General features: G+C 41.4%; 1 protein-coding gene across 3 annotated transcripts in view; it reads right to left on the bottom strand.

Annotated features, from left to right (window-relative positions):
* Nucleotides 1-15383, bottom strand: part of ptpn12 (protein tyrosine phosphatase non-receptor type 12) — a 52697-nt gene that overhangs the window by 20110 nt on the left and 17204 nt on the right. For all 3 annotated transcript variants that reach the window (XM_079656349.1, XM_079656348.1, XM_079656350.1), the window contains exons 2-11: nt 11624-11732; nt 10078-10154; nt 9826-9921; nt 8695-8733; nt 8121-8192; nt 7874-7933; nt 7447-7589; nt 6197-6263; nt 5743-5820; nt 4388-4486 (exon numbers count right to left, since the gene is read on the bottom strand). In XM_079656349.1, the coding sequence (XP_079512475.1) occupies nt 4388-4486; nt 5743-5820; nt 6197-6263; nt 7447-7589; nt 7874-7933; nt 8121-8192; nt 8695-8733; nt 9826-9921; nt 10078-10154; nt 11624-11732 (840 nt within the window). The remainder of the gene's footprint in view (nt 1-4387; nt 4487-5742; nt 5821-6196; nt 6264-7446; nt 7590-7873; nt 7934-8120; nt 8193-8694; nt 8734-9825; nt 9922-10077; nt 10155-11623; nt 11733-15383) is intronic.

The following is a 15383-nucleotide window of genomic DNA, read 5'->3' as shown; positions in this document are numbered from 1 at the left end:
CCTTCAGCTTCCTCCTCCTCTCCTCTCCTCCCCCGTGACTCATTAATTTGATTCTCTCTCTCCACTGATAAAGAGAAGATGACGGGACAACTTCAGGCATCAAAAGCTCAACACAGAGGGGCAAATGAGGCCACATGAGCTCTTCCTTCAGGGTTCATGATGAAAACACAGTGTGTTGTGGAGATCCTTTGGTGGGAAAACTCCCTGCAAACAATGCAGCGCCTGCTGCCAGCAGAGTGTGGGATGTATGCGCGTGTGTGTGTGTGTGTGTGTGTGTGTGTGTGTGTGTGTGTGTGTGTGTGTGTGTGTGTGTGTGTGTGTGTGTGTGTGTGTGTGTGTGTGTGTGTGTGTGTGTGCTTATTGTTGACTGCCATTGAGAGCACCTATGTGGGTGTTTGAGTCACTGACAATGGCTGACTAGACATGAGTCAGTGTGTGTGCTCTTGGACTTGGTGTAAGATAACCACAAGGTTACAGTGAGTAGCAACACACTTGATGTTCACACGCCTACACTTAACAAATTATTAATAAAAACAAACTTTGAAACAATTAAAAGTTGACTGCAGTTCAGTGGACAGGTTTCACACATTCTAGAGATACTATAATAATTAAGATCATAGGGACAGGTTTAAAATAAATATATATAAAAATCCTCCAGACTCGCAAAGTCTTTATCATTACATCTAAATTGTTACTACGTATTTAACTGCGAGAAATAAAGTATCCAGAATTCAGTTTTAATCTTTTTTTAGTATATATAATAATAGTTGAATTTAGTTTAGGAGCTGTTCTTATTAACTTTGATTGTGTGTTTTGATCCTAAATGCTTGGTCATTTCCAGAGTAAGGATTAGAAATCTAAGTTATTATGCAACAAATAAATATGATGTTTTATTTGAGATATTAATACATTTCTGGCTTACATGATCGACTGTGTTGATGAAATTCCAGATTATGTTATAAAATAAAACAATTTAAACTGAGTTTCCTCAAAAACAGGACGTTCATATCTTTAAAAAAACATAACCATTAAAATGAAGCTTTTCCCCAACAGTGTAGAGTGTGGGTCTTTCTAATGTCAACATGGCTGTGTGTCCCTGTGACCGTCTCTTGGAAGGGTCTCCCTTTCCCAACGGATGCGTGTCTATTCTGAGACACAAAGTGCATTATGGGAGAGGGGTGATGTCATCAGAGCTTCGTAAGCAGGAAGTGGACTGGAGGTCTGTGAGTGTTTCTCAATGTCGAGTAAAGCTGCTCCAGAGCCACTATTTCAAGCATACTACGTCATCGAGTGCCGCCGAAGGACTGTTCCAATGTCCAGCATACTTGCAATTCTACCGAGCCCAGCGTACTTCGTAGCGAGACATTTCGAGGCTGCACATGTGTAGACTCCGCGGTCTTAAAATCCCCACAATGCTTTGCGCACGGACCAATTACCCCAAATCTGTGGCGGAAAATGTAAGGCGGGTCCTCTCATATGACGCACACCTGCTCACTTGCTCCACTCTTCGTTTTCCGAATGCCAGGAAGGATTCTTGCCTCGCTTCTGAAGCAAGTGACTCGGAAAACATGTGCTACCAAGCAAGCGTCCTCGACATTGAGAAACACCCAATGTGTCCTCTATATTTGGGTCTGTCGGTCTCTGTCTCACTTTGTCTTTCATCTTCTCGATCAGTGTGGGGAAGTGCTGCTTCAACCAGTTTCACTGCATTTTCTAGTGGCAGTCTAGTAGAGTAGCTCTTTCTATTATCACGCTACCTTTCTAGATGTTAGCATTAACATTATTTTTTATCTAACGTGGATATATCTGACAGATATATTTGAGTTAAAGCGTTATTTATGAAATATTATATTTAGAACCATTAAGATATTTATGTGATCTTACAGGACTGTCTCAGAAAATTAGAATATTGTGATAAAGTTCTTTATTTTCTGTAATGCAATTAAAAAAACAAAAATGTCATACATTCTGGATTCATTACAAATCAACTGAAATATTGCAAGCCTTTTATTATTTTAATATTGCTGATTATGGCATACAGCTTAAGAAAACTCAAATATCCTATCTCTAAATATTAGAATATCATGAAAAAGTATACTAGTAGGGTGTTCAACGAATCACTTGAATCGTCTAATTAACTCGAAACACCTGCAAGGGTTTCCTGAGCCTTGAAAAACACTCAGCTTGGTTCAGTAAACTAAATCACAAGTATGGGGAAGACTGCTGATCTGACTGCTGTCCAGAGGACCGTCATTGACACCCTCCATCAGGAGGGTAAGACACAAAAAGAAATTTCTCAAAGAGCAAGCTGTTCACATAGTGCAGTTTCAAAGCACATCCACAAAAAGTCTGTTGGAAGGGGGAAATGTGGCAGGAAACGCTGCACAACCAAGAGAGATGACCGCAGCCTTAACAGCATTGTGAAGAAGAGTCGCTTCCAGAATTTGGGGGAGCTTCAAAGACAGTGGACTGAAGCTGGAGTCCAGGTATCAAAAGTCACTGTTCACAGACGTGTCCGGGAAATGGGCTACAATAGCCGTATTCCCATGGTCAAGCCACTTCTGAACTCAAGACAACGGAAGAGGCGTCTGACTTGGGCTAAGGAAAAGAAGCACTGGACAGTTGCACAGTGGTCCAAAGTCCTCTTTTCAGACGAAAGCAAGTTTTGTATTTCATTTGGAAGTCAAGGCGCCAGAGTCTGGAGAAAGGCTGGAGAGGAGCAAAATCCAAGTTGCTTGAAATCCAGTGTGAAGTTCCCACAGTCAGCGATGGTTTGGGGAGCCATGTCAGCTGCTGGTGTTGGTCCACTGTGTTTCATCAAGCCCAGAGTAAATGCAGCTGTGTACCAAGAGATTTTAGAGCACTACATGCTTCCGTCTGCTGAAAAGCTCTATGGAGATGAGGAATTCATTTTCCAGCATGATCTGGCACCTGCCCACAGTGCCAAAACCACCAGTAACTGGTGTACTGACCATGGCATTACTGTCCTCGATTGGCCTGCAAATTCCCCTGACCTGAACCCCATAGAGAATATGTGGGGTATTGTGAAGAAGAAGCTGAAAGACACCAGACCCAACAATGCTAATGAGCTAAAGGCCGCTATTGAAGCATCCTGGGCATCCATAACACCTCAGCAATGCCACAGGCTGATTGCCTCCATGCCACGCCGCATTGATGCAGTAATCCGTGCAAAAGGATTCCCAACCAAGTACTGAGTGCATTAATGGACATTTTCAAATGTTTGATTGTGTTTTGCTGTTATAAATCTTTTTTTTTTACTTGGTCTGAGGAACTATTCTAATTTTTTGAGATAGGATTTTTGAGTTTTCTTAAGCTGTATGCCATAATCAGCAATATTAAAATAATAAAAGGCTTGCAATATTTCAGTTGATTTGTAATGAATCCAGAATGTATGACATTTTTGGTTTTTTTTTTAATTGCATTACAGAAAATAAAGAACTTTATCACAATATTCTAATTTTCTGAGACAGTCCTGTATATTTATATATTTATTTTTTGATACGGACACTTTTTGTGAATGAACATTAAATGGACCAGACACTTTCCATTCTGTCTCTGAGAATTGCCTGACCAAATAATGATATTGGGATTTTTCACTAGTAAAGAGGCATTTATTTCAAAATGTAAATCCTAGACATTGTTGAAATTCTGCTTTGCCATCCCCCATCTTATGTCCCAATATTCCAAAAGTGGTATAAGAATAATGCTTATTTTTGATGATGCTGTTAGGTGCACTTGAGTTTAAATCAGCTTCAGTCTGAGCGGATTGTAGGGGAGGGAGTGTATAGTTTCCGCATTTGAACTACAATGAAGAGTAGCTTGGAGCTTCATTATTTTCAAAGTAGCTTCCCCCAGTCTGCTACACAATGATGTGGCATGATGGACGGCAGCTACATACAACACCTGATTGGATTGTATACAAAATGTAATCGTTCAGCATTGCACTTCAAGCTAAGATGATTCACAGAGGAAAGCTCTGGTACTGCTTCTCAGCTTTTCCTGTATGTTACATAAACTTTCTGGGTTTGGTTGCAATTGAGTGTGTGTTTTGGGGTAACTGAGGATAGTGAAGTAAAATTAGAAAGAGGGCAGTGTGGACTGACACAGCAAGGTTTTTTCTGGCTTTTCTTAAATAGGTCTAACAGTATAGAGTCCCTCCCCTGCAGAGGAGAGGTCTGTTTTCAGACTCTTTTTCTGTCTGTGTCAAAAGCAAAGTTTTCTGAAGGCCTCTCTTCCCTCTCCCTTCTCCTCCCACCCCTGTGACTAATTATTTGTGTTTCTTTCCCACTCCGAGTGCGTTACTCAGCGACATCCTGTCTTTCTTTAACACCAGACAGCATGCACAATATGTGTGTGTGTGTCATACCATGCCATCGTGTATCTGCGTGTTGGCGGGGCTCTCCAGTAGCTGCAGTTGTTTTTCAAAGAGCTGGGCGATCGCTCTGTGAACCAACTCGTACTGCTCCTAGGGAGACAAAGAAAGAGGGAGAAGGATAGAGATAAGAGAAGGTGAGGTGAAGGAGAAGGGAGGAAAACAATTGGTTTTTCGGAGAATCAATATAAAAGCAATAACATTCTCATGTCTGTACTCAAAAACATCAATTTACAAGGCTGTGTTATAGAACCTGTGTGAAAACAACAGAAGGGCCTCGCCCGATGCAGGCTGATATAATCACATTATGTTCCCGGTGAGGCAGTAAGTGTATTGCAATGCATTTTCAGAAATTACATTACAGTTACCGGCTCCCAGCAGTCTCTATCAAAGGCAATTCTATGAGATATCTAACAGGGCTCTTTTTATGTGTGGGAGGAGACATCATATATAAGCAGCAAATGAAGATGGGCGCTTTGTTCAGACTATAACACTCATTATTTTTTAATGAATGCTGCCTAAAGATTTTAAAGAAATGGCTAGAAAATGAAGATCTTCCCAGTTCAAACCTCTGGAACCGGTTACAGATAACGGAGGGAATGTGTTGACCCCGGGCCACACTAGGAAGCATTTTGAAGCAGGTGTGCAGCAAGGAACACGGCAAGGAAGAGACATGACCCGGGCTATGGAATGGAGGAAACGCTGCCACTACTGTCACTCATTGTCACTCAAATGGGGAACCATATAAAAAAGACAGAAATAACTTGAAGCAACTTCTTGTAAAGATTATAAAGATAGAATGCTTGTTATGCAGTATTATGTGTCCTTACGTGTTTAATATTGCCTAAAAATAATGAATTATTTTTCTAAACAAGATTTGCATCCTCTGGGGTAAGGAACTTGGTGTTTCAATTAAACATTGAGACATTTGTGCTGGTGGAATTATGTTCATTTGACAACCAGACACACATCACACAATGTTGATCTTAGCTCCGAGCTTCCCTGTTTGAAGGAAGCTTAGCATTAAGTAAGTAAGTAAAGTTTATTTATAAAGCGCTTTTCACAGACAAAGTGCTTGACAAAACAATAAGACATCCATATAGGAGGCGTACAATGATCAATGAACCCACATGTTAAGAAGTCATAAAAGCACCAGAGCATAATTTAAGACACAACAAAAACACAATAAAACAAAACTTACAAATAAAATGAAGTAGCATCAAATCCCTAATTATTATTCTATAACTACTGAACAATATTCCAATAACTTTAAGTCATGTGTATTTCAGTCAATTGACCTTAAATGGTGATACTTGTCTGTGTGTGATAACAAAAAGTGAAGAACAAACCTTGGTCTGAACAGCAGAGTGTCGTTGCGTCCTCATCTCTTGGATCAACCGAAAAACATTAAAATCTTCAGGTATTTTCTGTAGAAGCACAAATCAAAGGTGTTAATTCCCACTTGAATCTCCACATAACAGTTACCCTGTGTATTTGAACAGGTATGATTTAGATGTGTGTGTGTGTGTGTGTGTGTGTGTGTGTGTGTGTGTGTGTGTGTGTGTGTGTGTGTGTGTGTGTGTGTGTGTGTGTGTGTGTGTGTGTGTGTGTGTGTGTGTGTGTGTGTGTACGTGTGTACGTGTGTGTGTGTACGTGTGTGTGTGTGTGTGTGTGTGTGTGTGTGTGTGTACGTGTGTGTGTGTGTGTGTACGTGTGTGTGTGTGCATGCATGTGTGTATGCGTGTGTGTGTGTGCATGCGTGTGTGTGTGTGCGCGTGTGCGCGTGCTTGTGTGTTCACATACCCCAGCTTTCAGAAGGTTCCATGTGTAGTCGATAGCACAGATAGCACCCGTCCTCCCACAGCCTGCACTGTATAATCAGTCAGAGATAAGATTCAACAGAAGCAGACACATGTATGAAGACACATATACACTCCTGAGCTTTATCCTTGTCATTGCAAATATTAATCCACTTACTAACAACTCTTGATTTCAGTTTGTGAGAAAACAATAAAAGGAGTACCAACAACCACAACACCTCAGCAGACAGGATGGAGACAGGAGCTACGGAGTATGTGGCATCATGTCCGACACATAAAAACATAAACTCTATCTCATGCTGTCACAGAGCCTCTGCGGTGTGTGTGCACACAGACAGTACAGCGCACCACACATCTTTACAGGAGCAGCTTCAGTCCTGCTGTGTAACAGAGGAACCAGGAAACGTCCGCAGGCTGCTCATTAGAGCTGATTATACACACATGGAGACGGTGTGTGTGTGTGTGCTGTGTGGATACCCACGCATGTGTGCAGCATAAACCTAGTTTCATGAATCAGTGCATTATGCATGTTAATGACGTCCCCAAATTAAGTTCTTTAATGGTGAGAATTGCCATTCATCTTTGAGTCATTAATGTTTTGCCTAGACCCTTAAAAATACATAACTATATTAGCTATTATAAGATTCTCAACAAGATAAGTTAGAGAGGACATATTCTCCTCATTTTCAGGTTTATATTAGTATTTAGCGCCTCTACCGTGACATGTCTCCATGCTTTAATGTTCAAATGCTTTATTTTTTTCAAAGGCCTATCTAACAGGAAAGGGAAACCCCCAAAAGCATAACAGGGGCTCTTTAAGATAAACTATGGAAGGATATATAGTTTACCAAATCTACATTATATATCAGCAAATGATTAAACACAAGTTATAGCTTTCGCCAGAAGTAGTTGTATATGTGTGTGTCTGGTCTAACTACAGTGTTCAAACTTGGAACTCAAAACACACACAGACACACAGTAATGCCAGCCACCTGTTGCAAATTCTCACTGCCTCCTCAAAGAAAACAACTGGCCATCATGAGTCATACAATTCAATTTGAAAGCATAAGCAAGTAGAACATGTGAGTCTTTAACTAGAACAGGCAATTGGAGAGTGAGGTATAATTTAATAAATAATAAAAATCACATCAGTCTTTTTTTTGTTGAGTTGCCTTAGTTACAGTACATGCAGCAATGGATTTGAGTCTTCACAGTTTGTCCGTGCTGACCTACCTGCAGTGCACACATATAGGAACATCATCGTTCTCTTGGTATTCCCTCATCAGTGCGATCATATCCAGTATGGAGTCAAACGATGAGGGGACGTCGTGATCCGGCCAGTTCATATAATGGAACTGTGTTAGCCTCCGGTTTTCCTACACACACAGGGATTTTTTTTAAGAACATTTAATTAGAAAAAATGGTCGATGGAAGGACAGGGAATTGAATCATCAGGCAAAGATGAGCAGCCTAAGTGAATGTGGGGGCGATATGTTAGGCATTTCATTACTTTTAGTGGAGTTACACAGTGATGATATGAACATATTTGTAGCATTGTTGATTATTTGTTTGTGATTTTGCATACATTTCCAATATTGACTTTTTATTGTGAGGACTGGCAGGGGCAACAAAAGAACGTTTACAGTGTCAGAAGACTTACATTCTCATTCTCCACGGTCAAAGTCCTGATAAAGTAGTCTGTTCTGGCCTGCTCTGACTCCTGCAAACAGCAGAGACAGGGAGAACATTAACACAATCCTTGACTAAAACGCCATTAGAACAAAATGTGAGAAATGCAGGAGCCCAGACCACCCGCCCCCTTTTCTCCATACACTCTCCGTACGTACACACACACACACACACACACACACACACACAGCTGTGATATTAGAGATTTGTCAACTTACACAGGAGATTCTGAAGGGGCCAAAGCTCATTGGCTCCTCCCCAAGTAGCGGGAAATACCGCTCACACTTTTTCTAACGAGAGAAGCAAAGGAGTTAGCTTTGGCTGAGAACAACATACCAGACAAATACCACAGCTTCCTGTGCACACACACGTTCTGGCTCAGAATAAACAATTAGTGTGACAAGTGGAACATCAGCAATGACAATTACAGAAAAAATTGACTGAATATAAGATACTATAACCATATGTGCAAAACTGACATTTGTAGTTACATATGCTCATTATCTGAGACTTCACACTTTTTTATCAGTCAGTTCAGGCTTTGGTAACAGCCTCCAGCGACATCTTTTCACAAACACTGCGATATAATTTTTATATATACAAACATCATCACCAAGGACAGATGAGGACAAAATAATCGAGGGGCAAATAAGTGATTCTCTTTACGTTTTTAAAATGTTCTAACTAACAAACACACTGATGGAACCAAAGACATAGTGTATGAGGACACATTAACACACACATAAGCGTGCACTGGAACGCACACAGAGGGATTAAATACCAGGGCCTTACCCTTCCCATTTCAAACTCTCGACAAGCCATCACAATAACCTGCAGGGACACAAACAGGAAGGATTACAAATCAATATTTATACTCACGGATAAATCGTACATTTCCGAAAATATTGCTTCCTTCCTTTATGTTCTATGTATGCAGAATATTAAAAGCTTTAATAGAGAGTGGCTCAACCTTTCTGTATTTTGAATTCAGTCCAGCAGACTTCAGATCACTTTGATCCTACAGGAGTAATTATCCCAGCTGCAACGTCCCGAGTGTGAGCTGAACCTTATCACAGCTCCCCCCTTTCTGTCCATCTGCTTCAACCATACGCACCCCCCATCTGTCTGACATTAAATATTTATTTCCCTACTTTAATTATTGTCCCTACACAAAGCGGTAGGTTACATCTTTCTGTTGCTATTCTATTGGACCCAGAGGCCCTGCTCTATGCTAACAGCCTCCTGCTCTCTGAATCATCCTGTCTGGTTCCCCCATCCTCTAAGCCAGTGGTTCCCAACCTGGGCTGCTCGCCTTTTTTTTTTTACAATTATTTGTAAAACAATTTTTTAAAAGTAACGCAATACATGATTGCCGCTAAAAGCCTTGTCTCTGCATTACAATAATATATAAAAAATAATTGATTAATTAATTTGAATAAAAATTCTTTCTTCTGCCCGTAAAGTGTCCAAACCGGGCTTGTCTGGATAAGCGCATTTTTAAAAACAGTCATTGTCCATGCCGGTTTCAGTTGGATTATTTGTCACAGTTGCTCCGATCAGATCAGTCTCCTCCATTTTGTAGATTAAACACATAGGCAAAATCCAGTTTACTTTGAGCATGTGTTAAACAGTTAAATCCCTTTGTGAATTGTTTCCACTTCCGCGCCGTCCTTTAATTTCTTCATACAGCGGGAATCCAAATGAATGAATCCTGAGTCCAATAACCATCAAAGTCACTCCAATAGTGCTCCTTAATTACGCTTTCATCCTCCTTTAACAAAATACTTCACATTCATCCAGTTTGTGACAGCAGTTGTAGCATTTTTGAGACTTTGAACCCCCCCCCCCCCCCCCCTTCCAACAGGAGTCATTTGGGGGGGGGCCTCTAGGGAAAAAAGGTTCTAAGCTCTAAGCCATACTCACAGCTACATTATACTCCCAGTTCATCCTCCAGAAGTCGATGACAGTGTTCTGCAGGGGGCCCTGAGTTGCAATATACGCCTCCGGGCCATCCATACCCTGAAGGGAGCGAAAGAAAGCAAGATCACAAATCCATCCTGTTTTCACACACCTTATCTCCCTGTCATTCATAGAGCACTTTATACCACATATATCTTCCTAACACTGTAATCAAAGTGTCAAACAACAAAAGGCCTTTCAGGTGCTTTCTTTTACCTTGATGAAGTTAGCATTGACGTAATCCGAGTCATTATTGGTTGTTTTTAACGTCAGCTTCACCCTGGTGTGGTCAACTGTGGATAGACAGAAAGTAAGAAGTCTTTACTTTGGTGCATTTTAAGTATTTCCTACTTGCAGAAATGAAACAAGACAAAGAGAAAAGAGTGGATTGCAAATTGGGATAAAGCGAGGACAAGTAGGAGAGAAATGTAAAATAAGGTTAATGGAGGGGTGCTGCAGCAGAGAGAGTGTGTGTGTGTGAAGAGCTCCAGGGATTGGTCCATTTGGACCAATGGGTTCATTTGGGTATGGGCACGTCACCATACACAGGAAGAAACAAATGGAAAAAGAGAAATCTCCAACGAGGCGTTCTGGGGCAGCATAGACAGGTCTTTTCTGTGTTAGAGTTTTACTCGCTACAGGGTGTACTTTGAGGGTTTGTGCAGAAAAAACTACATAACACACAAGGGGACGGGTAATAACCAGAAAAGCATGACATGGGACCTTTAATGAATGAATGAGTGGGTGGATGGAAGGATGGAGAAAAAGAGGATAAAGGAATAAAAAATAAAAAAAGTAGGACAGATGTTGGGTCAGGGAAGCTCCCCCTAAGGTCACTAATGGCGCATTTCCACTGCCAGTCCTTGCACGGCTTAGTATGGTATAGTTAGGCCTTGGTAGGCCAGGCTCACTTTATGCTGCATTTCCATTACAACTTAAACCAACATCAGCCGTTAGCTGTTAGCACTCAGAGCTCACAGCTCCTCATATCTGTTCAGAAACTAGACAAAAGTTAAAGACGTACAAACCACAGACTGTCTGTGTCATGGTGAATACAGTCTCTGGTTTATTTATGTCTGTATAGGCCGTTGTTGTGAGTGTGGACGATCGGAGCATATACAACGTTAGCTTAGCCGATCTCCATTCAGAAAACACACATTTTAAAAGGTTTTTCGCCTGCAGACTTGTCAAAGCATTAATTCATGGTTTTTACTAACCGGTATCAGAATGTTGTTACTTCAGCATCATTTTGAAACATGTATTATGGTAAAATATGTTCATTTTGTAGTTGCAAGCGATCCTCTCACTAGTTTAGCATACTCAGCCCGGTTGTTGGCCCGGAAAGAACCTTGATTTTGGAGAGCCAGAAAACTGTGAAAAAATACCCGCTAGCCGGAACTACGCCTAGTGGAAACGCAACCAAAAACGGGCCGGGCACGGCATGCTTAAACCGCGCTGTAGTGGAAATGCGCCATAAGTACAGCAACAGCTGTGTGTGTGTGTGTGTGTGTGTGTGTGTGTGTGTGTGTGTGTGTGTGTGTGTGTGTGTGTGTGTGTGTGTGTGTGTGTGTGTGTGTGTGTGTGTGTGTGTGTGTGTGTGTGTGTGTGTGTGTGTGTGTGTGTGTGTGTGTGTCAGACCTTTACAGCAGCTAGGAAATACAGTAGCCAAGAGCAGTTACTTTGTGCTTTATGTTAGTGCATGTATAAGTGGGAGACACTTTTTCCCATACATATTACACTTAATGTATGTGTTTGTACTTACATGGCAGTATATCTTTATATCTGTTCTTCTTGACATTCTCCTCCTTCTCTCCTACGTTTGTGGGGTAGATCTTCTCTGTGCGGTATTTAGTCGATAACCGCCGTAACCTCTGGAAAAAAACAAGAGAGGAAAATAGATTTAATAGAGATAGATGATGAATTATTTTCTCCTCTCTGCTCCTACACAGATGATATGTGATAGCAGCATAGGGTTACACTGATGATGGGGGTGCTTTTCTGCAAAGGGGAACAGGAAAGAGAGAAATGATAGCAGACAGAATGATGACAGAGAAACTTAATCTGAGAATCACACTGAAATACAGGGGCCGTATTCACAAAGCATTTTATCTTACGGCTAGGAGTGCTCCTAACTCGCGCTAAAACATTTTACGTGGGAGTTTTTTCTTAAAAGTTATTCACAAAGCCGCTGAGACCTACTCATACTAAGGATAAATCACTAAGAGTGAACTAAGTGTGACGGGCCGTTGCTATGGATGACGTTGATTCTCGTGCATGAGTTTAGAAGCGGTCAGTACGGTGATTGGTTGTTCAGAGCAGGCGGTCTCGGTGAAACACATCTGCAACATCCCACAAACGAGCCCACTAAATCACCGAAAAACAAGGAAATAGCCTAGGCTAGAAATGTATTCCTATCAAATAGTTATGGACAGTGCAGTTAGCAGAATACACGCATGATGACAAGTTTGTGCAGACCACGATAATGATGTTGTATATGCACGTTAAAGAGAGAGAGCAAACAATAAAAATACGTAAATTGCATTAAATCAAGCAGGCAATTAAAAGCACCCTGCAAACTATTATCCAATGAGCATATTTCCAGCACTTAAACACTTTCAATAACAGCCCATACCGCCGTTCAAGTCCCCCTATCATGATGAATGAAAACAATCTGTGTGTTGATGGAATGTACTTTCTTTGTATTGACGAACACGTCCTCATCTGTTGGTGGCGCAATTATTTTTATGTGCGTCCCGTTAATAGCACCGACCGCACCGGGCATACCTGCAATTGCCATGAAGTTGGCTTTGATCCTGTGTAGTTGTTGATTGTCCAAAGGAAACCGGATAAACTGTTGGAGGTTATGTGGTCTAGAGAGCGCGTTGATGGTTTGGTTTATGGCACGGCTGACTGATGGTTGCGATATTCCTAAATCGTCGGCATTGCAAAGTTGCATTTTTCCTGTTGCTAAATATCGTAGTGTTGCCAAACATTTTATTTCCGGACTAATCGGGTTATTCCTGTTAGTCGGGGATGTTATTGCATCCCGCACTAATTCCACAACAAGTTTGATACCCTCACGATTTAGCCTATATCTCTTGATCAATTCACAGTCTTCCATTGTCTCCAAAACATTTCGTCTCGCAGCCATTTTCAGATTCTTTGTGAATAGGTCTTACTGAGTTAGGAGTCCTCTCGAGGACTTTTAAGCTTTCCTAAACTTAGGTGCTACTTTTAGGCCTAAAATACTTTGTGAATTGCTCTTTGTGAATAAAATTAGGAGTCCTAAATTTAAGACTGACACGCCCATTATGTTTAGGAGTTTCTCCTAAATTCGCCAGTTAGGAGCTACTTTTAGCCCTAAGATCCTTTGTGAATACGGCCCCAGATCTGTAAGAGATTAAAGAGTAATTTAAGTTTTAGGGAAAAAAAACTTAAATGAGTGTTGAATGAGTGAAAACTCAAATTTGAGTTTCAATCAAGCTTTGCCATTACATATGTTCTGCCCAGAGCCCTGTCTTACATACACAGCGGTTACAATGGTTAAACTCACACACATATGATACCCACCCTTAATGTTAGGAATACCACAGCTCCCCACCCCCCCACACAGTCCTGTGCATTAAGTTAAGTGAGGCCAGATCTAATAGTCTGACACTGATAAGACTCAAGTAGTCAATGGGAAGCAGGCTCAAATTCAGCTAACAGTTCTTTAACTTGAGTCGACCCACAATATTTACCAACATGAAGAGCCCCTTCAAGGCTGTTGGGGGTTTTCTCTTTCCAGTAGTGTGTTTTTTTTGTGGGTTTTGGTGCATGTAAACGGTCTGCATAGGTTAAAAAATGTGTTTCGTCCACAAAAAATATTACTATAATAATAATAATATTACTTTCTACTGTAATATAATTACAAAAAGTGGCAAGGCAGATTTAACTGGCCAAAATAAACCAGTCAGTGCCTGTTTTATTAAAAGTGAGATTGTAATATTTCCTTCACAGCTGTGCGTAGAGTCGGTTTGCTCTTTACTGACATATGTTGTCTTAGAGTTAAAAAGGGGTTTACATTTCCATTGAATTAGCTCTAAGTTGATTCCATTTTATTAAATGGGAATCACTAATTTCCTTTTAACTCCACAAGCATATTTTATAAGATGAAGAAAGAGGCTTCAGCACCATCTATAGTGCTAAATGCTACATTTAAAACATAAGAGGAAAATATACTATATTGAATACATTGAGGGACATTTCTGAATCTGCAGTGAATCACCGTGGCCTTTAGTGTCACAGTCAAACTTTGTAAAAACTTCTAAGAACAGCAAGACTTTTCTATCTAAAAAGCTCCTGCTGCTCGACTGATCGTGTTCACACGATATCGCTTTAAGTGCCTTTTTTATTATTCTCTCAGTTGGTTAAATCAGGGGTTCCCAACTCCCGGGCCGCGGACCGGAGGTGTTACTGCCGTGTTTCGCACCTATACCAGTCATATTATTTCATCCAGTAGCCTAGTTAAACTTTCACCAGAAAACAGTTGAAAATGGCTGTTATGATGTTCCGATGGATTCGGCAGCTCAGCCTAAGGTCTCAGCCTCTCGTGCGCACGAGAAAGTTACCGGTGCGCCAAGTAGGAAGAGGAGCACACAGGAGACAACCGTTTCATTGCAGACGTTATGTTTATGCAGTTCATACATTATTTGAGATATATTCCAAACTCAGACTTCATTTTAAGGACATGCTATTTGTTTAAGCACCGGATTGGCAAAACAGGAGAGTCTGTAAACCAGTCTGCATTGATCTATGAATTCATGTCTGGGACTCTCACAGTATCTGCTGCCCACCGCTGTTTTATAGAAGGAAAACCTCCTTCACTTCATGAAATGGCTGCAGCATCAGGAGGCAGCGGGACGTGTAACTCCGCCTCTGAGAAGTGCAGCACCAGCGCGCCGAGAGCTGTGCATTTTTACGCACCGCCTTCACTGTGTTTACCTTCTTCAGAACAGCGTAACGTGCTGTTTACACGAGAACACAAACGGTTGTATCCGCTACTTTTCTCTGTCGTATAGCCCGTTCGTTCACACGAGGCCGTAACGGAAATGCGGATACGGACCCCGCAAACGATAACGGGTCCAAAGGTGGATAGATCTGCAAACGGAACGCTCTGGGGGGGCAAACGGCTCCGTGTGTACGTCCTATATGATCATTTCCTGATAACGATGAAGCCATAGCCCCACCTCTCCCCACCTCTGCTGCTCACTGCTGTAGCATGGTCAGTAGCTACTGTCAGTAGCTACAGCTACTGCTACTGACCATGCTACAGATGTTAGTGCAAAATCTACAGCTCCTCTACCCCAACCATCAGCAACAAGTGGACATGGAGAATTACATGAACTACATGTTGCTAAATCCCCCGTGGGGCATAAACAGAAGGGCAACCATGGCAACCATGCTCGGGGGTCCTCTTCGCTGCTTTTGGTGTATTTTGTGGCGAAAGTACAGCGCCACTTACAGGCCCGGCATATGTACTG

This window comes from Notothenia rossii (assembly GCF_949606895.1).
Source record: "Notothenia rossii genome assembly, chromosome: 10".
In the NCBI taxonomy this organism is placed as follows: domain Eukaryota; kingdom Metazoa; phylum Chordata; class Actinopteri; order Perciformes; family Nototheniidae; genus Notothenia; species Notothenia rossii.
The sequence above is the reverse complement of the archived record's forward strand: the minus strand, read 5'-3'. Positions and strand labels throughout refer to the sequence as shown.